At 32.4% G+C, this 14,440-nt stretch overlaps 2 protein-coding genes across 5 annotated transcripts in view; one reads left to right on the top strand and one right to left on the bottom strand.

Annotated features, from left to right (window-relative positions):
* The window catches only part of LOC141460656 (uncharacterized), a 96,543-nt gene that overhangs the window by 4,309 nt on the left and 77,794 nt on the right, over positions 1–14,440 (bottom strand). The window contains exon 1 of one of the 4 annotated variants that reach the window (XM_074140874.1): positions 479–722. The exons of 2 other annotated variants lie outside the window; for them this stretch is intronic. In XM_074140874.1, the coding sequence (XP_073996975.1) occupies positions 479–561 (83 nt within the window). In that variant the 5' untranslated portion in view covers positions 562–722. Of the gene's footprint in view, positions 1–478; positions 723–14,440 lie in introns of those variants that run through there. One more of the 4 variants, XM_074140873.1, reaches the window with a different exon arrangement.
* The window catches only part of LOC141460654 (uncharacterized), a 66,063-nt gene continuing 57,804 nt past the window's right edge, over positions 6,182–14,440 (top strand). Inside the window, exons 1-2 of the mRNA XM_074140869.1 lie at positions 6,182–6,327; positions 11,918–12,035. Coding sequence (XP_073996970.1) covers positions 11,918–12,035 — 118 coding nt within the window. The 5' untranslated portion in view covers positions 6,182–6,327. The remainder of the gene's footprint in view (positions 6,328–11,917; positions 12,036–14,440) is intronic.

Genomic DNA, 14,440 nt, shown 5'->3' with positions numbered 1-14,440 from the left:
AGCTCATCATAACCATCTAATAGAACATCTATCTTTTTCCACATTACCAGATAATCTTCCAAGAAGATTGAAGAGAAGTTGGCCCCGCGATCTACTCTCATCATAAGAGTATTGTAAGGAAGTGACACCACAGAGTGCTTTCTCCATTAAAACAACCCTGACGTTGGGTTATCATGTACCACATTTACTTGTTACAACAATTGATGCATTTATAAATTTCAATAAGAGATTAAACTTTGGAAACGTCTGCTTTTAAGTGATTTTTAGGTGGATAACCCAGCATTTCTGGTGTGAAAACCTAAATAAAAATACGCCTGATGTTGAATACTAGAATACTCTACAATAGTCAGATAATTATACCAATACCAACTACATATTGTGTGTACACGCAAGCAAACCAAAATTTATCTTATCACATCTCTCAAATACAGAGAATTTATAAAATAAATAAACATATTATGTAAAAAATCTAGTTTACCTCAGAAATTCTCTGTTATTATCAAAATTACGTTGCCTCATAGATTCGTACTCTGATAATTTTTCTTTAACCGCATTCGACATGACGTTTCTTTGTTAATTGTAATAAGAATCTAATTTGGAAATAATTTTTGAACGGTAACATAACAGTTTCAGATGATTGTTTGTATTCATTAATACACTAAAAAAAAAAAAAAAAAATTATAACTTCTTTTTAGGGTTGTTACAGAAACTAGATTTCTTACATGCAAAATGTTGACATATGATTCTTTAATAAAAATTGTAATTAAGTTGTATCCATGAATTTTACTAAAATTAGCGCATTAATTATCTACAAAAAAAAATTAGATTTTATAGAATAGTAAAGTAAAGTACTGTTTATTTTCGCAGGCGGACTTTACGTCCAACTTCTAATTTAGGTATCGTAGACGGAAGCGACTAGCAAACATACTTTACTAGCTGTACCCGTTCACACGTTGCTGTGCTTGAACAAAAAGGCAGTTTTGATACCTCAAACATAGTTTATTAATGACCAAATGTATACAATACATCGAAATGAAAATTAACAATAAAATTACCCCTACTTCAGAATACAGTAGTGTCCTTGCAAAGATATCATTTCTACATAATGTGAAAAATTCAGTTAATGTTGTTGGCGGTGGTGACATTGCTCTTGCACGTACATTTTCTGATGTAAAATACACACGCTGTCCATTTTCAAGATGTACAGCTTAATGAACAACCGTTGAATATCGTTCATGAATGGAAAATGATATACAGGTAATACGCCATACAGCCTCATTGCTACTTATGAAGCGTCCCAGTTGATATTGGGTGACTTCATCGTTAGATGCAGTTGTATTTTCCACTCCAAACACTCCCATATCGCTTCCTTTGTTCACTTATTTGCAAATATATTTTATCGCTTTCACTGAATTGCAGTACTCAGCATTTATGTGTGCGTTATACGTTTTTAGTAGTAATGGAGAATATGGTACTACCCAACGATTATCAACGTCAATAGTATTGTTGAGTACTTTTAGTTTAATGGATTTTCCACCATCTTCGGTAATTATACAATAAATTAATTATATAATAAATAAATTATTATTCTCGTATTAATAATTGCAAAAAACTGTTTTTCATGGTTTTCATGGTTACACTTTCAACAGATATTACTAATTAAATGTTATTTTGATATTTTTGGGATATTTGTTCGGGTGCACCTAGAACCCCAACTCTGATTTAAAAAAAAAATCCAAAAATATACCTATAATATACCTATAAAATCCGGGGATATACCTAATAATTTCCCAAACTCTCACGGCGATTGGATGTATGGTTTTTGAATCTATCGAGTACAAACAAACAAACAGACACACATTCATTTTTATATATATAGATACCCAAGTTCTCATATAAAACATTAAATTAAATCGAAGGTCCTAGACCAGGGAAATCGAACTCACTAAGGGTACGTTCACAACGGAGCTGTGAGCAGAGATGATAGGAGTGATGATGCAACAGCGCTTATAAAATAACCTAGTACATTCTTATGTGAGCGTGCACAACGAAGCTGCGACTAGTGACTCATACGCGCTGCTATAAACGAGCATAGATGATAGAATTGAATTTTTCATTTTTCTGCTAGCTGAACTCCAGTATCGGAGCTTCAAAATGGACGTAGAAAAATTATTTAGTGCTGTTTTTACTCATTATTTTTGGTTATTATTTTATTATTTACTTTTAAACAATATTTTGTTTTTTAAATCGTGCTTACATTTATTTTCATGTGTATTTATTTGTTGTTTTTTTTCAATAAAATCATTACTTGCCTAAGAGTAATCACTAGTTTTTCTTCTATGGTTATAGGATTTCCATGACAATTTTTCCAAAGTTTTCTTAATTTTGACCTTATTTTTTCTAAAATACAGTCGACTGTGGGTGGACCCATCCTCACATATTCAAAAAAAACGATCCGGATAATTTCTAAGTTCCTTATATAAATGATGAAATTCACCCAAAGTACTTCGTTTTTTATTTATGGTATGTACATGATATTTTCTAAAGCGTTTTCTCTTTAAAATATTCCATTTTGTTGCTGCTGAACATAAAAACTCTTCTTCACTTCTCGGGACATGTTGTAAGTATCACAGCTCCTTTGTGCACACTAATCAGCGATTATATTTTACTCTATCAGTTATCATCTCTGCTATCATCTATACTTTCTATACTCACAGCTCCGTTGTAAACGTACCCTAAACCAGCAATACATCTTAGCATTGCGGGTCTAGCCTATAACCGCTCGGCTAGTGTGGCGCCTCTTTTAGAATAGAAAATCAATAAAAATGGAAATTGGACGAAAATATTAACAATTAATTTTATATTTCCTGATATTTGAAGCTGTTTCGAAAGAAGTTGATTAAAGCTAGACTCCAAGTTGTGTATTTAATAACCCGATATTCCAGTCGGCAATAATTCAATAACCGTTTTCTCTGGCTGCTAATCATTTAACTCAACTTTTTACTCACTGTTGAGGTTATTTTAGGGTACCCTATTTCAGAAAAAGGTGGTTTTAAAAGAAGAAGAATACCCCCTGAGTGTATGGGAAAGAGATAGCGAGAGATTCAGTGTATATGTGTGAGTGGATATAGCTGATTAACGGAAAGTCACAGGAAGTTTAAAGTTTAAATTTCGTTTGAATTTCCTGTACAAGTATCAAATTTTATTCTTTGTATATTTTGACGATGACTGTTATACTTGTGTGAACACGTGTGCCAACAGTCTGTACAAAGATACATAAAATAGAATGTAATAATAAAAAAAAGGTCATACATATTAATATAAATGTCAGTGCCTTATGAATAATGTTCTACCGCACTCTCAGTCCATTGCTACAAGCCGCCTGTCTTTCCTAGACTAACGTATGACTAAAAAAGGAACAGACAAACTTCCAATAACCTAGTTCTATCTAATAAAACTAACCTACAACTGTTTGGAATGATAAATAGTTACAATTTGATTAGTTCAATTTATTTAAAGTTCTATTATTATTATCATTAAGTTATTAGAATTGAGTTTAAAGATCAGCGACATTGACTTCTTTTTTTGAGCTTCTTGCTTGTCCTCAGGAGAGAATGTAGTTTTCTAACTTATTTCTTCTTTTGTAAAATCTTTTCTCTTTCTCCGACCACATAAGAGAATGTAGAGTAAGAAAATGTTGCAATAATGTGATGAAGTTTGTCTATTGGAAGGATAAAACAGCACTAATTTAAATGTCAAATTTTGATTCGGAAGCTGTAGGTGTAAATGCTGTAGAAGTGGGATTGGAATTTATTTGTCCAATAATAAAGCAGTATTCTTGATTTCTGAGATGCTAATTTGGCCTTGGACTTCAGTTTTCCTATTCAATAAGTGATTCGATTCCTTACTAAATAGGTCAGAACAATGGTAAGCCTGCAGATTGTTGGCATTGATCCAGATAAGCAATCACACCTTCCCTAAACTGGGCAAAACAAGTTTCTTTTACTTCCACATCCACTAACACCTTAAAAGTGGCTATGTAAATTTTGGAAATTCAATATTCGTCGAAAATACCATTTTTAAAACCCAAAGAGACCAACTAAAAAGGGAAGTTTTTATTACAATACCAGACCTTGGTTTGATGAACAGGAAAAAAAACAGTCGCAGAATATTTAAATTTTGCCTTCAATATCCTTCAATTTCCAATATCCAAAATAATATCACTAGAATATCTCAATATCTCATTACCTATTATCACTAGATCATTGCAATTAATGTCCTTTATAGAGCTAACTTTTCTCTACAATTCAGTAAAGGATGCATTGAAATTGGAACACTACGGAGAGAGATATAGAGGTTTCAAAATTGAATGATTTACATAACCTCCAAATTTTAACCTTCAATATCTCATTACCTATTATCACTAGATCATTGCAATTAATGTCCTTTATAGAGCTAACTTTTCTCTACAATTCAGTAAAGGATGCATTGAAATTGGAACACTACGGAGAGAGATATAGAGGTTTCAAAATTGAATGATTTACATAACCTCCAAATTTTAACCTTCAATATCTCATTACCTATTATCACTAGATCATTGCAATTAATGTCCTTTATAGAGCTAACTTTTCTCTACAATTCAGTAAAGGATGCATTGAAATTGGAACACTACGGAGAGAGATATAGAGGTTTCAAAATTGAATGATTTACATAACCTCCAAATTTTAACCTTCAATATCTCATTACCTATTATCACTAGATCATTGCAATTAATGTCCTTTATAGAGCTAACTTTTCTCTACAATTCAGTAAAGGATGCATTGAAATTGGAACACTACGGAGAGAGATATAGAGGTTTCAAAATTGAATGATTTACATAACCTCCAAATTTTAACCTTCAATATCTCATTACCTATTATCACTAGATCATTGCAATTAATGTCCTTTATAGAGCTAACTTTTCTCTACAATTCAGTAAAGGATGCATTGAAATTGGAACACTACGGAGAGAGATATAGAGGTTTCAAAATTGAATGATTTACATAACCTCCAAATTTTAACCTTCAATATCTCATTACCTATTATCACTAGATCATTGCAATTAATGTCCTTTATAGAGCTAACTTTTCTCTACAATTCAGTAAAGGATGCATTGAAATTGGAACACTACGGAGAGAGATATAGAGGTTTCAAAATTGAATGATTTACATAACCTCCAAATTTTAACCTTCAATATCTCATTACCTATTATCACTAGATCATTGCAATTAATGTCCTTTATAGAGCTAACTTTTCTCTACAATTCAGTAAAGGATGCATTGAAATTGGAACACTACGGAGAGAGATATAGAGGTTTCAAAATTGAATGATTTACATAACCTCCAAATTTTAACCTTCAATATCTCATTACCTATTATCACTAGATCATTGCAATTAATGTCCTTTATAGAGCTAACTTTTCTCTACAATTCAGTAAAGGATGCATTGAAATTGGAACACTACGGAGAGAGATATAGAGGTTTCAAAATTGAATGATTTACATAACCTCCAAATTTTAACCTTCAATATCTCATTACCTATTATCACTAGATCATTGCAATTAATGTCCTTTATAGAGCTAACTTTTCTCTACAATTCAGTAAAGGATGCATTGAAATTGGAACACTACGGAGAGAGATATAGAGGTTTCAAAATTGAATGATTTACATAACCTCCAAATTTTAACCTTCAATATCTCATTACCTATTATCACTAGATCATTGCAATTAATGTCCTTTATAGAGCTAACATTTCTCTACAATTCAGTAAAGGATTCATTAAAATCGAAACACTACGGAGCGAAATATAGAGGTTAGTATAATTTACGTTTACTATTAATTTTTTTTATTAAGTATACATTTATAAGAGCTACCTTTAATCTATTTGTTTAAATATTATTTATGTATAACGTACAGCTGTTTGCTAAAGATAGTTTTTTAAGAATGGTTTACTTAAAAGATTAAATTTGTCTTAAATTATATTAGATCAGTCTATAGACTGTAGAGGATGATGGCAATAATGAAGAATAGAGAATGAATGACGTTTTGATGAGGGGAAGAGTATAGAGTAGGTGATTATTTGGTCCAGTGGCTAGTCAGTTTGTTCTGTTGGAAAAAAATGTCTTTGAACTGTTTAGGAGGGGATACTACAGTTGGAAGCCCGTAATGGGTAAGCGACTCCAGCGCATTATTTCAGTTACACTGTGTACGTTCACAACGATCGCTAAGTTTAAGTGTTAGCGCCCCCCCCACGACTTACCGACTGAATTTCACAAAATAAATAAATAAGGTATATTCAATAGCCCTTCCTAACAAGAGAAAATTTTGAGTAAATACTAACTCGTCGCTTTGAAATGAAATTATTAATTTAATCAGCAGTATTAATCCACAAAAATATTAATAATTATTACCTAATTGTAATTCACTAACCTTAAAATTAATCACAAGATATGTGAAATTAAAGTAAATTTCATGTAGAGCGTCTTTCTTTTACTGTAATTTACACCGCTTTCATTTTCTTTAATTTGAGAAAATTTACTAAATATTAATTAACGTCAATTAACGTAGCGAGTTATTGTACCTAAAGGATAGCAAAGCAGAAATGTGATGTCCCTTTATAATTGGCCTAAAATCAAAGTTCTATGCATTTTATAGAGCTAGAAAAGCAGTTTAGCCTTTAATTTGCCTTTCTAGGCTAAATTGGGTACATTGGAAGATTAGAGAACATGGCCAATGTGCTGAAAACCACAAAAAAACCTTCAGTGTAGCTTTATTACGGTATTTTTTCTCAAGCTTGCAATGTTCACCATGTTTACTTAATCTGCTTAAATCTGTACCGCTATAAGTACCAAAAAAGTTAAATCTTTAGCGGAGACCTTAACTTCTACCCTTTGTAAAAACCCTAAACTTCTTTTTGGGAGAGAGGTGATTTAAACAAAATCGTGAATGTAGGTGTGCAGTTGAATTTAAAAAAGATGGTGCCGTTCCCGAAATCATTTCAGAAGAACAAAACAAGTGATATTAATTAAAATGGTTCTTGCTCTAAACAGCCAAAAATCTGTAACGATGAATTTTCTATCCTTTAATGTAATTGAACATGGCTAACTGCTTGTAGACACGCAAATCAGCCTAAAAAAAGAAGCACCTCGAGTGTTTCAAAACATTTCCTACCGTTCATTCATGAAATAAGGTCTCTTTTGAACTAAAGTTCGCTTGCTAATAAGGATTCGTAATTATTCTAATCATTATTTATTATTTCTAAAAATTGTAAATCAAACCAACACCTATTTAATACTACTGAAGTTTGGTTAACAGTGCAATGTTGGATAGTATTGTTGATTTTTTCCGTCATAGCACATATGATTATCATTTTTCTGTTAGGATTCAGATATTCATTCATCAACAGAGGTTATTTAATCAAGTTTTTGTGCAGAGAATTTTGTTTTAACCAAGTTTGTGTCAGAAACAAGTCTATATTATGCTAGAAATTATGCATTAATTTAATATCTAGTGGAAACAAATGGCTAACATACTTAAAAGATCTAATTCACAAAATTTTGTTTCGCCAAACGCAAGAGGTACGATTTACATGAACACCAATGTTCTCCGCCAAAACACTTTGCGAACTACCCACTTTCTTAATCTTAACTTAATCTGCTTAAATCTGTACGCCTATAGAAACCCCCCCAAAAAAAATTGAATCTTTAGCGGAGGTATTATCTTGTACCCTTTGTAAAAACCCTAAACTTCTTTTTGGGGGTGAAATTATTTAAAAAGATGGTGCCCTACCCAAAAACATTTCAAAAAAACAAGTAATATTAATTGAAATGGTTTATCCAGAAAAAAATAGATAAAAAGAAGCACTTACGGTGGTAGAATTTCTTCGTAAATTGAATTTTAGCCACTTATTTAACGTTTCTTTACATCATAAATGTCACAGAACTGTACATTACAATGAAATGGTATTTTCACTTTAATTTTCGCATATTTCTTAAATGATATTTCAAGATACGAGGTGTGGCTGTTAAATAATGAGACTATTGCTGTAAAACATTTTATTTTAAATTTATACATATTTAGTTATTAACACCTTCAATATACACCCCTCCCCTATCCCTACAACGCTCCATGCGAATTTACCATTGTTCGAAACAGTGCTAAAAGTCTTTTTCTGTCAGCTCCTGCATGACGAGTGCCGCTTTTTCTTTTAACAGCTTCAACGGACTGAAATCGTGTTCCTTTTAATGCAGATTTGACTTTGGGGAACAGATAAAAGTCACATAGGGCCAGGTCAGGCGAATAAGGCGGATGGCCTAAAACTGGGATGTTGTACTTGGCTAGAAACGTTCTTGACAGAAAATGCAATGTGAGCTGGCGCGTTGTCTTGATGGAGAACCCATGACTTGTTCTTCTACAAATCGGATCGTTTTCTCCTTACTCTTTCTCGGAGTAGAGCAAGCACCTCACGGTAGTAGTAATGTTGATTAATTACAATCGATATTTTCATCCGTTTTGAAAGTCGGTCATCATCTCCGACGTCTTCTCGGCCATCTTGGAAACGCTTGAATCACTCAATAACTCGCGCACGTGATTAATATTCATCGCCATAAACTTCTTTGAATAAAAGATAAGTTTCAGTAGCGGTTTCACCAAGTTTCATGTGAAATTTCACGACAATTCGTCGTTGCTTCTACTACATGTGTAGTATCATGTTTTAGGCAAAACGAAACTAACACCTCTTACACAAACGACGGTTCCGGTCAGACAGATTTCTCTACAAACACGTGAGGCTTTACGCTGCACAGCTGTCGGTCGTTAGGATTTGGCGCATGCATAGTTCTTCTTAATGAAAAGACAGATGGTCAATATTAGGTCAAATTTTTTAAACTTTATCAGATGTCTTTTTCAAAACTGTTTTTCCCACAGTAAAAAAGTATCGTTGAATTGGTTGTGTAATCCATAAATCTCGGCTATTTTTCCTAAAACTAAGGCTACAATTGGACAACTGTTTTTTTATCAAGTATAATTATTTCCTAATAATATATATTATTATAAAACAACAATGACAATTGGGTAGTTTACAGTTGTCCTGCCCACTTTTAGAATAACCTAGCCAATCTAACAAATCGACCTTCAAATATTGGAACAGGTTTTTATTTATTATTATAAAATCACCAAGAAAGTGATTATTTATTATATATTTTGGATTTTTTTTGTGATCTTTATCTAAATGATAAAGATAATTTAACTTAAACATCGTTTTTTGAGATCATAACATCGTTTTTTGAGATCATAACATCGTTTTTTGAGATCATAACATCGTTTTTTGAGATCATAACATCGTTTTTTGAGATCATGACATCGTTTTTTGAGATCATAACATCGTTTTTTGAGATCATAACATCGTTTTTTGAGATCATAACATCGTTTTTTGAGATCATAACATCGTTTTTTGAGATAACATCGTTTTTTGAGATCATAACATCGTTTTTTGAGATCATAACATCGTTTTTTGAGATCATAACATCGTTTTTTGAGATCATGACATCGTTTTTTGAGATCATAACATCGTTTTTTGAGATCATTTTTTAAGTTCTTAATTTGGTATAAAGCTACGATTAATTAGTTTCATGTTTCAAATTTAAGTAGTGATTTTACTTTTTCTAATATTTCATTTTGTAGTTATCTTATTAAAGTTTGGGAAAATAGATCTTAATTGTCTTTTTCGTTAAGTTTTTTTAAAGATAGTTATCATTGGGAGCAAAAGTCAAGGACTCTAACGTCAATCAAGCTTCTCAAGAAACCTAGCGGCTAATCCAATTCAAGGCTAATGTAGAGTCATGTGATATACGAGTACATGACTTTTGTATTCAGGATATTAGAATATTTTGTATTCAAGATATTAGGTAATGAGGCGGCAGACCGCCTAGTGAGTTCCGTTTCCTACTGGGACGAGTACGCTTGTATAATATAGTTAATACCCAGCAAGTGTAGCCATCAAATTGTTGATTGTAAGAATGGTGGTTGGAAAAGTTCATCAACGCGTCTCGCTTTAAGTTTCTTAAGTTATTATCCTAAGATGACTGGGGGAGATTTTTTCTTGACAGCAAGAGTATGCATAGATTTTGTTAGCAAGTATAATAAAACGTCGCTACTCGATTGAAGAACTTTGTACGGTTCAAAAATAATTCGACTTTTCGGAGCAAAAGACAACACTTGCTTTCAAGCGGAGTTCGAAGCTCTTGCTCAGAGACCTGGAGGAGCGTTATCAGTAGTGGGTGGCAACTCTTTGTATGGTGATGGTACAGACCAAATGGCCGACACTCCACGGAGTCTAACAAAATGATTTAACGAGGCTTATATTCATTGTCCAATCCACAAAAGACTGAAATTAATTAAGTTTTTTTCCAGATATTGATGTTATTTATCTCCGCGGGTGAAATTCAAAGATAGGTACAACGTTATTCCCCAGAATTTTATCCAAATTATTAATTTTTAGTTTTAATTAACCCTTTCCCCAATTATCTACTACTTCTTTTTAAGGTTATTTATCTTTGTCAACTGATTTTACCTTGTATAGTCATTTATTTTATTTTCCTTTTGATCATTAATTAACTATATAACTAAATATAGACACTTACTACGGCTTAAAGAGACTTATTGACTTATTAGTCATTATTTACTGCAGGGGGCTTAACCTCATTAGTTTTTGTTTTTTAAATAAAAAGAACCTATAACTCTATAAAGTATAAAATGTTTATGACCAGAAATAATTAAATCGCTAAATATGCTTTCGTTTATTAATTAATATTTTGTGCACAAAATCAATTCTTTTTTAGACAGGAGCCTTCTGCAACATTCATTAGAAGTGTTATGTCCCTCACTAGTTCCAGATGTGTCCTTGCTGGACCCTCAGTGATGAAACTACCCGCCTAGGTACGCTAGCGAAGTTCTATGAGAACTGGCATTTAAGAACAACTACTCCTTGGCGTTAACTCACCATTTCCCACTGTAAATATTCTGAAGAATGCTCTCCTATAGAAGATTTCCCTTCTAACATCTGATTACCACTCAGGTTTCCCAAAAAGCATTCGGTTCTTCGACCACGCCAAGCTTCTAACTCTAAGGATGGCTCCTATAGATTAAAAGAGAAAGCCAAATCTCTTCAGGAAAAAATAGTAGTTAGAAATATTACGCTCCGTTGTGCCTTATGGTCTCTATTTTCTCTATTTTACAAACATCTTCTTCGGATGTTCTGTGGATAATACTCCTTACATCACCTCGGTAATGCGAGAGAATACCGATTACGTCCACCCTGGGCCATCAGTCAAGCCTTCTTAAAGAGCATAAAAACAAGTACGGGGTTAGTTGTGATTCAAATAGATTCTAACTTTTCGGTTGGAAGGTGATTGTGATCAAAAGATAAAAAAGATCCACCCTAGGGTTTTAGGCGTTTTCCAACGGGTGAATCACATAACATAATAAACACCTTGTATATAATTGCAGGACTGCTCTAGCAGATAGAGTAGTCTATTTTTGACCGTTAGCAGTAACACGACCAATTAGTTAAATAATTGTTATTTTGCTCTAGTTTTTTGATGTGTTATTCTAGTCTTAAAATTGTTATTTCAAGATGTTATCCAAGAGAACTTCTTAGCGCCCTGTTTATTTAAAAAAAAAACTTATTTCTTTAAAAACCAGATTTTGGTATAAATATTATGCAAATTAAAAGATCGCCTACAAGCAAAAGTTGTTGAACTTACAGAACCAAACATTAGATGACTCTGTTACTAGTATCTTGCTTTAAATTCACTTGCTTTTCTTTTTAACTTAAAATTGTAATAAGAAAAAAATTGACTATTTTCTTTTTTCTGGTCCAGATGCTGCAACTAGAAGACATAAACTTGCCACAGGTGAATGGATTGAAATACACCCATCAGACATTGATTACTGACGTCACCAAGAAATTCAGAGAGCGTCATTTCGCCATCCCGTATAGTAAGTCTATCATCATTATTATTATATTTTTATTTGTATTATTTGCTTATTTATTTTAGTAACCAGGTAATATTACTTTAAATGAAGAGGTTACCAGGTAACTAAGCTTTGCTAGGTCGACTAGTAGTGGTCAAACATCCATCTAATTACTATTTCTGATGTCACAATCTCCGATACAAAATTTCTGGCTCCAACATTGCAAATTGCTTTCAATAACTATTGACGTCTGAAACAGTATTAATTTTTTCAAGCCTTTTTAGGTGCACTTTAGTCTTGTTTGAATTTAAAAAGAAAATCGATCGAATTTGATTCCTCCGGAGGGGGAACCACAGAGCATTCTCAAAAAATTAGAAAAAAAAAATGATTTCAGTATTTTGAGATGTTTTTCGGAGAATACCATCTAGAAGTTTTAGGCATTATTTGTATAAATATTGATCTGTAAGGTGTATATGTAAAATAAATTTCACAAAAAAGTATTTTAAAGTACTTTAAAAGGGTTTTTGTAATGTACGGTTGTATCTCTTGTATATTGTTTTGGGGAGTTTAATTTACAACTGAAATTTAGTTAGGCGAAAACTCCTCAAGAGGAACTTCCCTTTTTAGTCAATGAACCAATGGATTGCTCCTTTTCTCTAAAATGGCTACGTAGTTTAACTTCGTATATTAAATCACAAAAGTTTTTCTCAGTTTTCCAAAAAAATGAAGAAAAATGTCTCGTATGAGAAAAGCACGAGATTTTATAAAAATTTTCTCAGGATATCTAGGTCCTTGAGTCCTTGGTGATGCTCCTTTTAGCCCTTCGTAACCCACGCTACCTTTAAAGTGACCCTTTTTGGGGATAAATTACTTGAGAAAGCCTGTAATCTCCCGTTCTGATCGGTATTGATTTAAAAATTATGGTACATTCAATCTTAAACTATGTTAAATTAAGGTAAATTACTTTAATTCTATTAATATTAACATGAAAAAGAGAAGATACAAGAGAATGCTGTATAATCAAATTCTGCGACTGCACAAATGTCCAGATTCCAGACGGGTATTACAAGAACCTATACATAATTTATCACCATATAATTAAGAAAAAGGAGAAAACAATTGTACAGATACTACTTAGTAAATACCAAATATGGTGGCCAAGTAGTCATTTAGTTCCATACCTAGAAACTTCAAATAGGTATTAACATTAAGGTTGCCTGTAGTTGTATAAATATATATAAAACACTGTTACCAGCTAAATGTTGTGGACCAATTTCCCTAATGGGTTCACCTAAACAGGGTATGAATCACTAGAAGTTATGTAAGCAGTTGTTTTCTTGCATGTTGGAATAAATTCTTAAGCTCTAGACATGGAGTAGCTGGTAAATTTCATTAATTAATAAACATTTTCTCTGTTTCTCACCTGCTGAGCGTATAATAGAGGTTTTTATTTAGAATTTGGCATTTTCAAACTACAGAAATTAGCATAGAAATTGCAATAGTTTTAATAAAATAGCACGACCTTTCTGAAAAGTTCAAGTATTCACGAATAATTCTTTCTTTTTGTGCCTGTTCCATATCCATGTAATCAATATACAACGAACAGTGGGAAATATTAATTAATTTGATTTAAAAAATATTGCCTTAGCTCTGGTCGATAAAATATTTTGATCATTATTAGGAGCTATCGATTCCTTTATTTAAAAGATTATAAGGGATTATGAGATTATATCTAAATCTATCAATAATTAATGTCAATTCTTCTTCTCAAATTTGATAAGGATCTTCTAGTATGGGAATCAGTAATTAGAGAACGATGAAACGTTGAGATCTTCCGCTGTCAGCTGTGATCGACCAGCAATCGCGATCGATCGATCGACCTGGTTTATAGTATACTTAAAATAAAGTAATTTTTGATTATTTGAGTTCATAAAATAGCCCAAATTTTGGGATTTTTCCCCTCTTTATATTTATATTTTTATTTCCGGTAACCATTTCCTTTTGAATCGCGCTAAAAGATTTTCCTAAAAGGTTCAAGAAAATTTAAATAAAGTGAACTACTAGAGAACAATAAGTACGAATTTTTTTTTGTTTATGTTTTTAAATCAACGAAACAAGCGCTAAGTAAATTGTTATGGCATTTGCATATACAAGTAGCATTGTTTGGCTCATTTAGCACTGTCATGGGACCCGTCTGACGCTGCATACATCGCGACATCCAACTGCATTTAGTGCATGTTGCACTCGCATATTATTACGTAACCGATATTTCAAGGTTATGTTAAATGAAGTGAAATGAAATTTCTTCCTTGCGCCGTTTGTATATTTAGATATACTCGTATGTTTTGTCCGACATTAGTACCACATAAGGACATCTTGGATTTTCAATAAATGTGCTGTCCCCCCCCCCCCCACAGTGACTCATGAGT

Source organism: Rhodnius prolixus, unplaced genomic scaffold (genome assembly GCF_049639745.1).
Source record: "Rhodnius prolixus isolate KJV_2025 unplaced genomic scaffold, Rpr scaffold_6, whole genome shotgun sequence".
NCBI lineage: Eukaryota > Metazoa > Arthropoda > Insecta > Hemiptera > Reduviidae > Rhodnius > Rhodnius prolixus.
The sequence above is the reverse complement of the archived record's forward strand: the minus strand, read 5'-3'. Positions and strand labels throughout refer to the sequence as shown.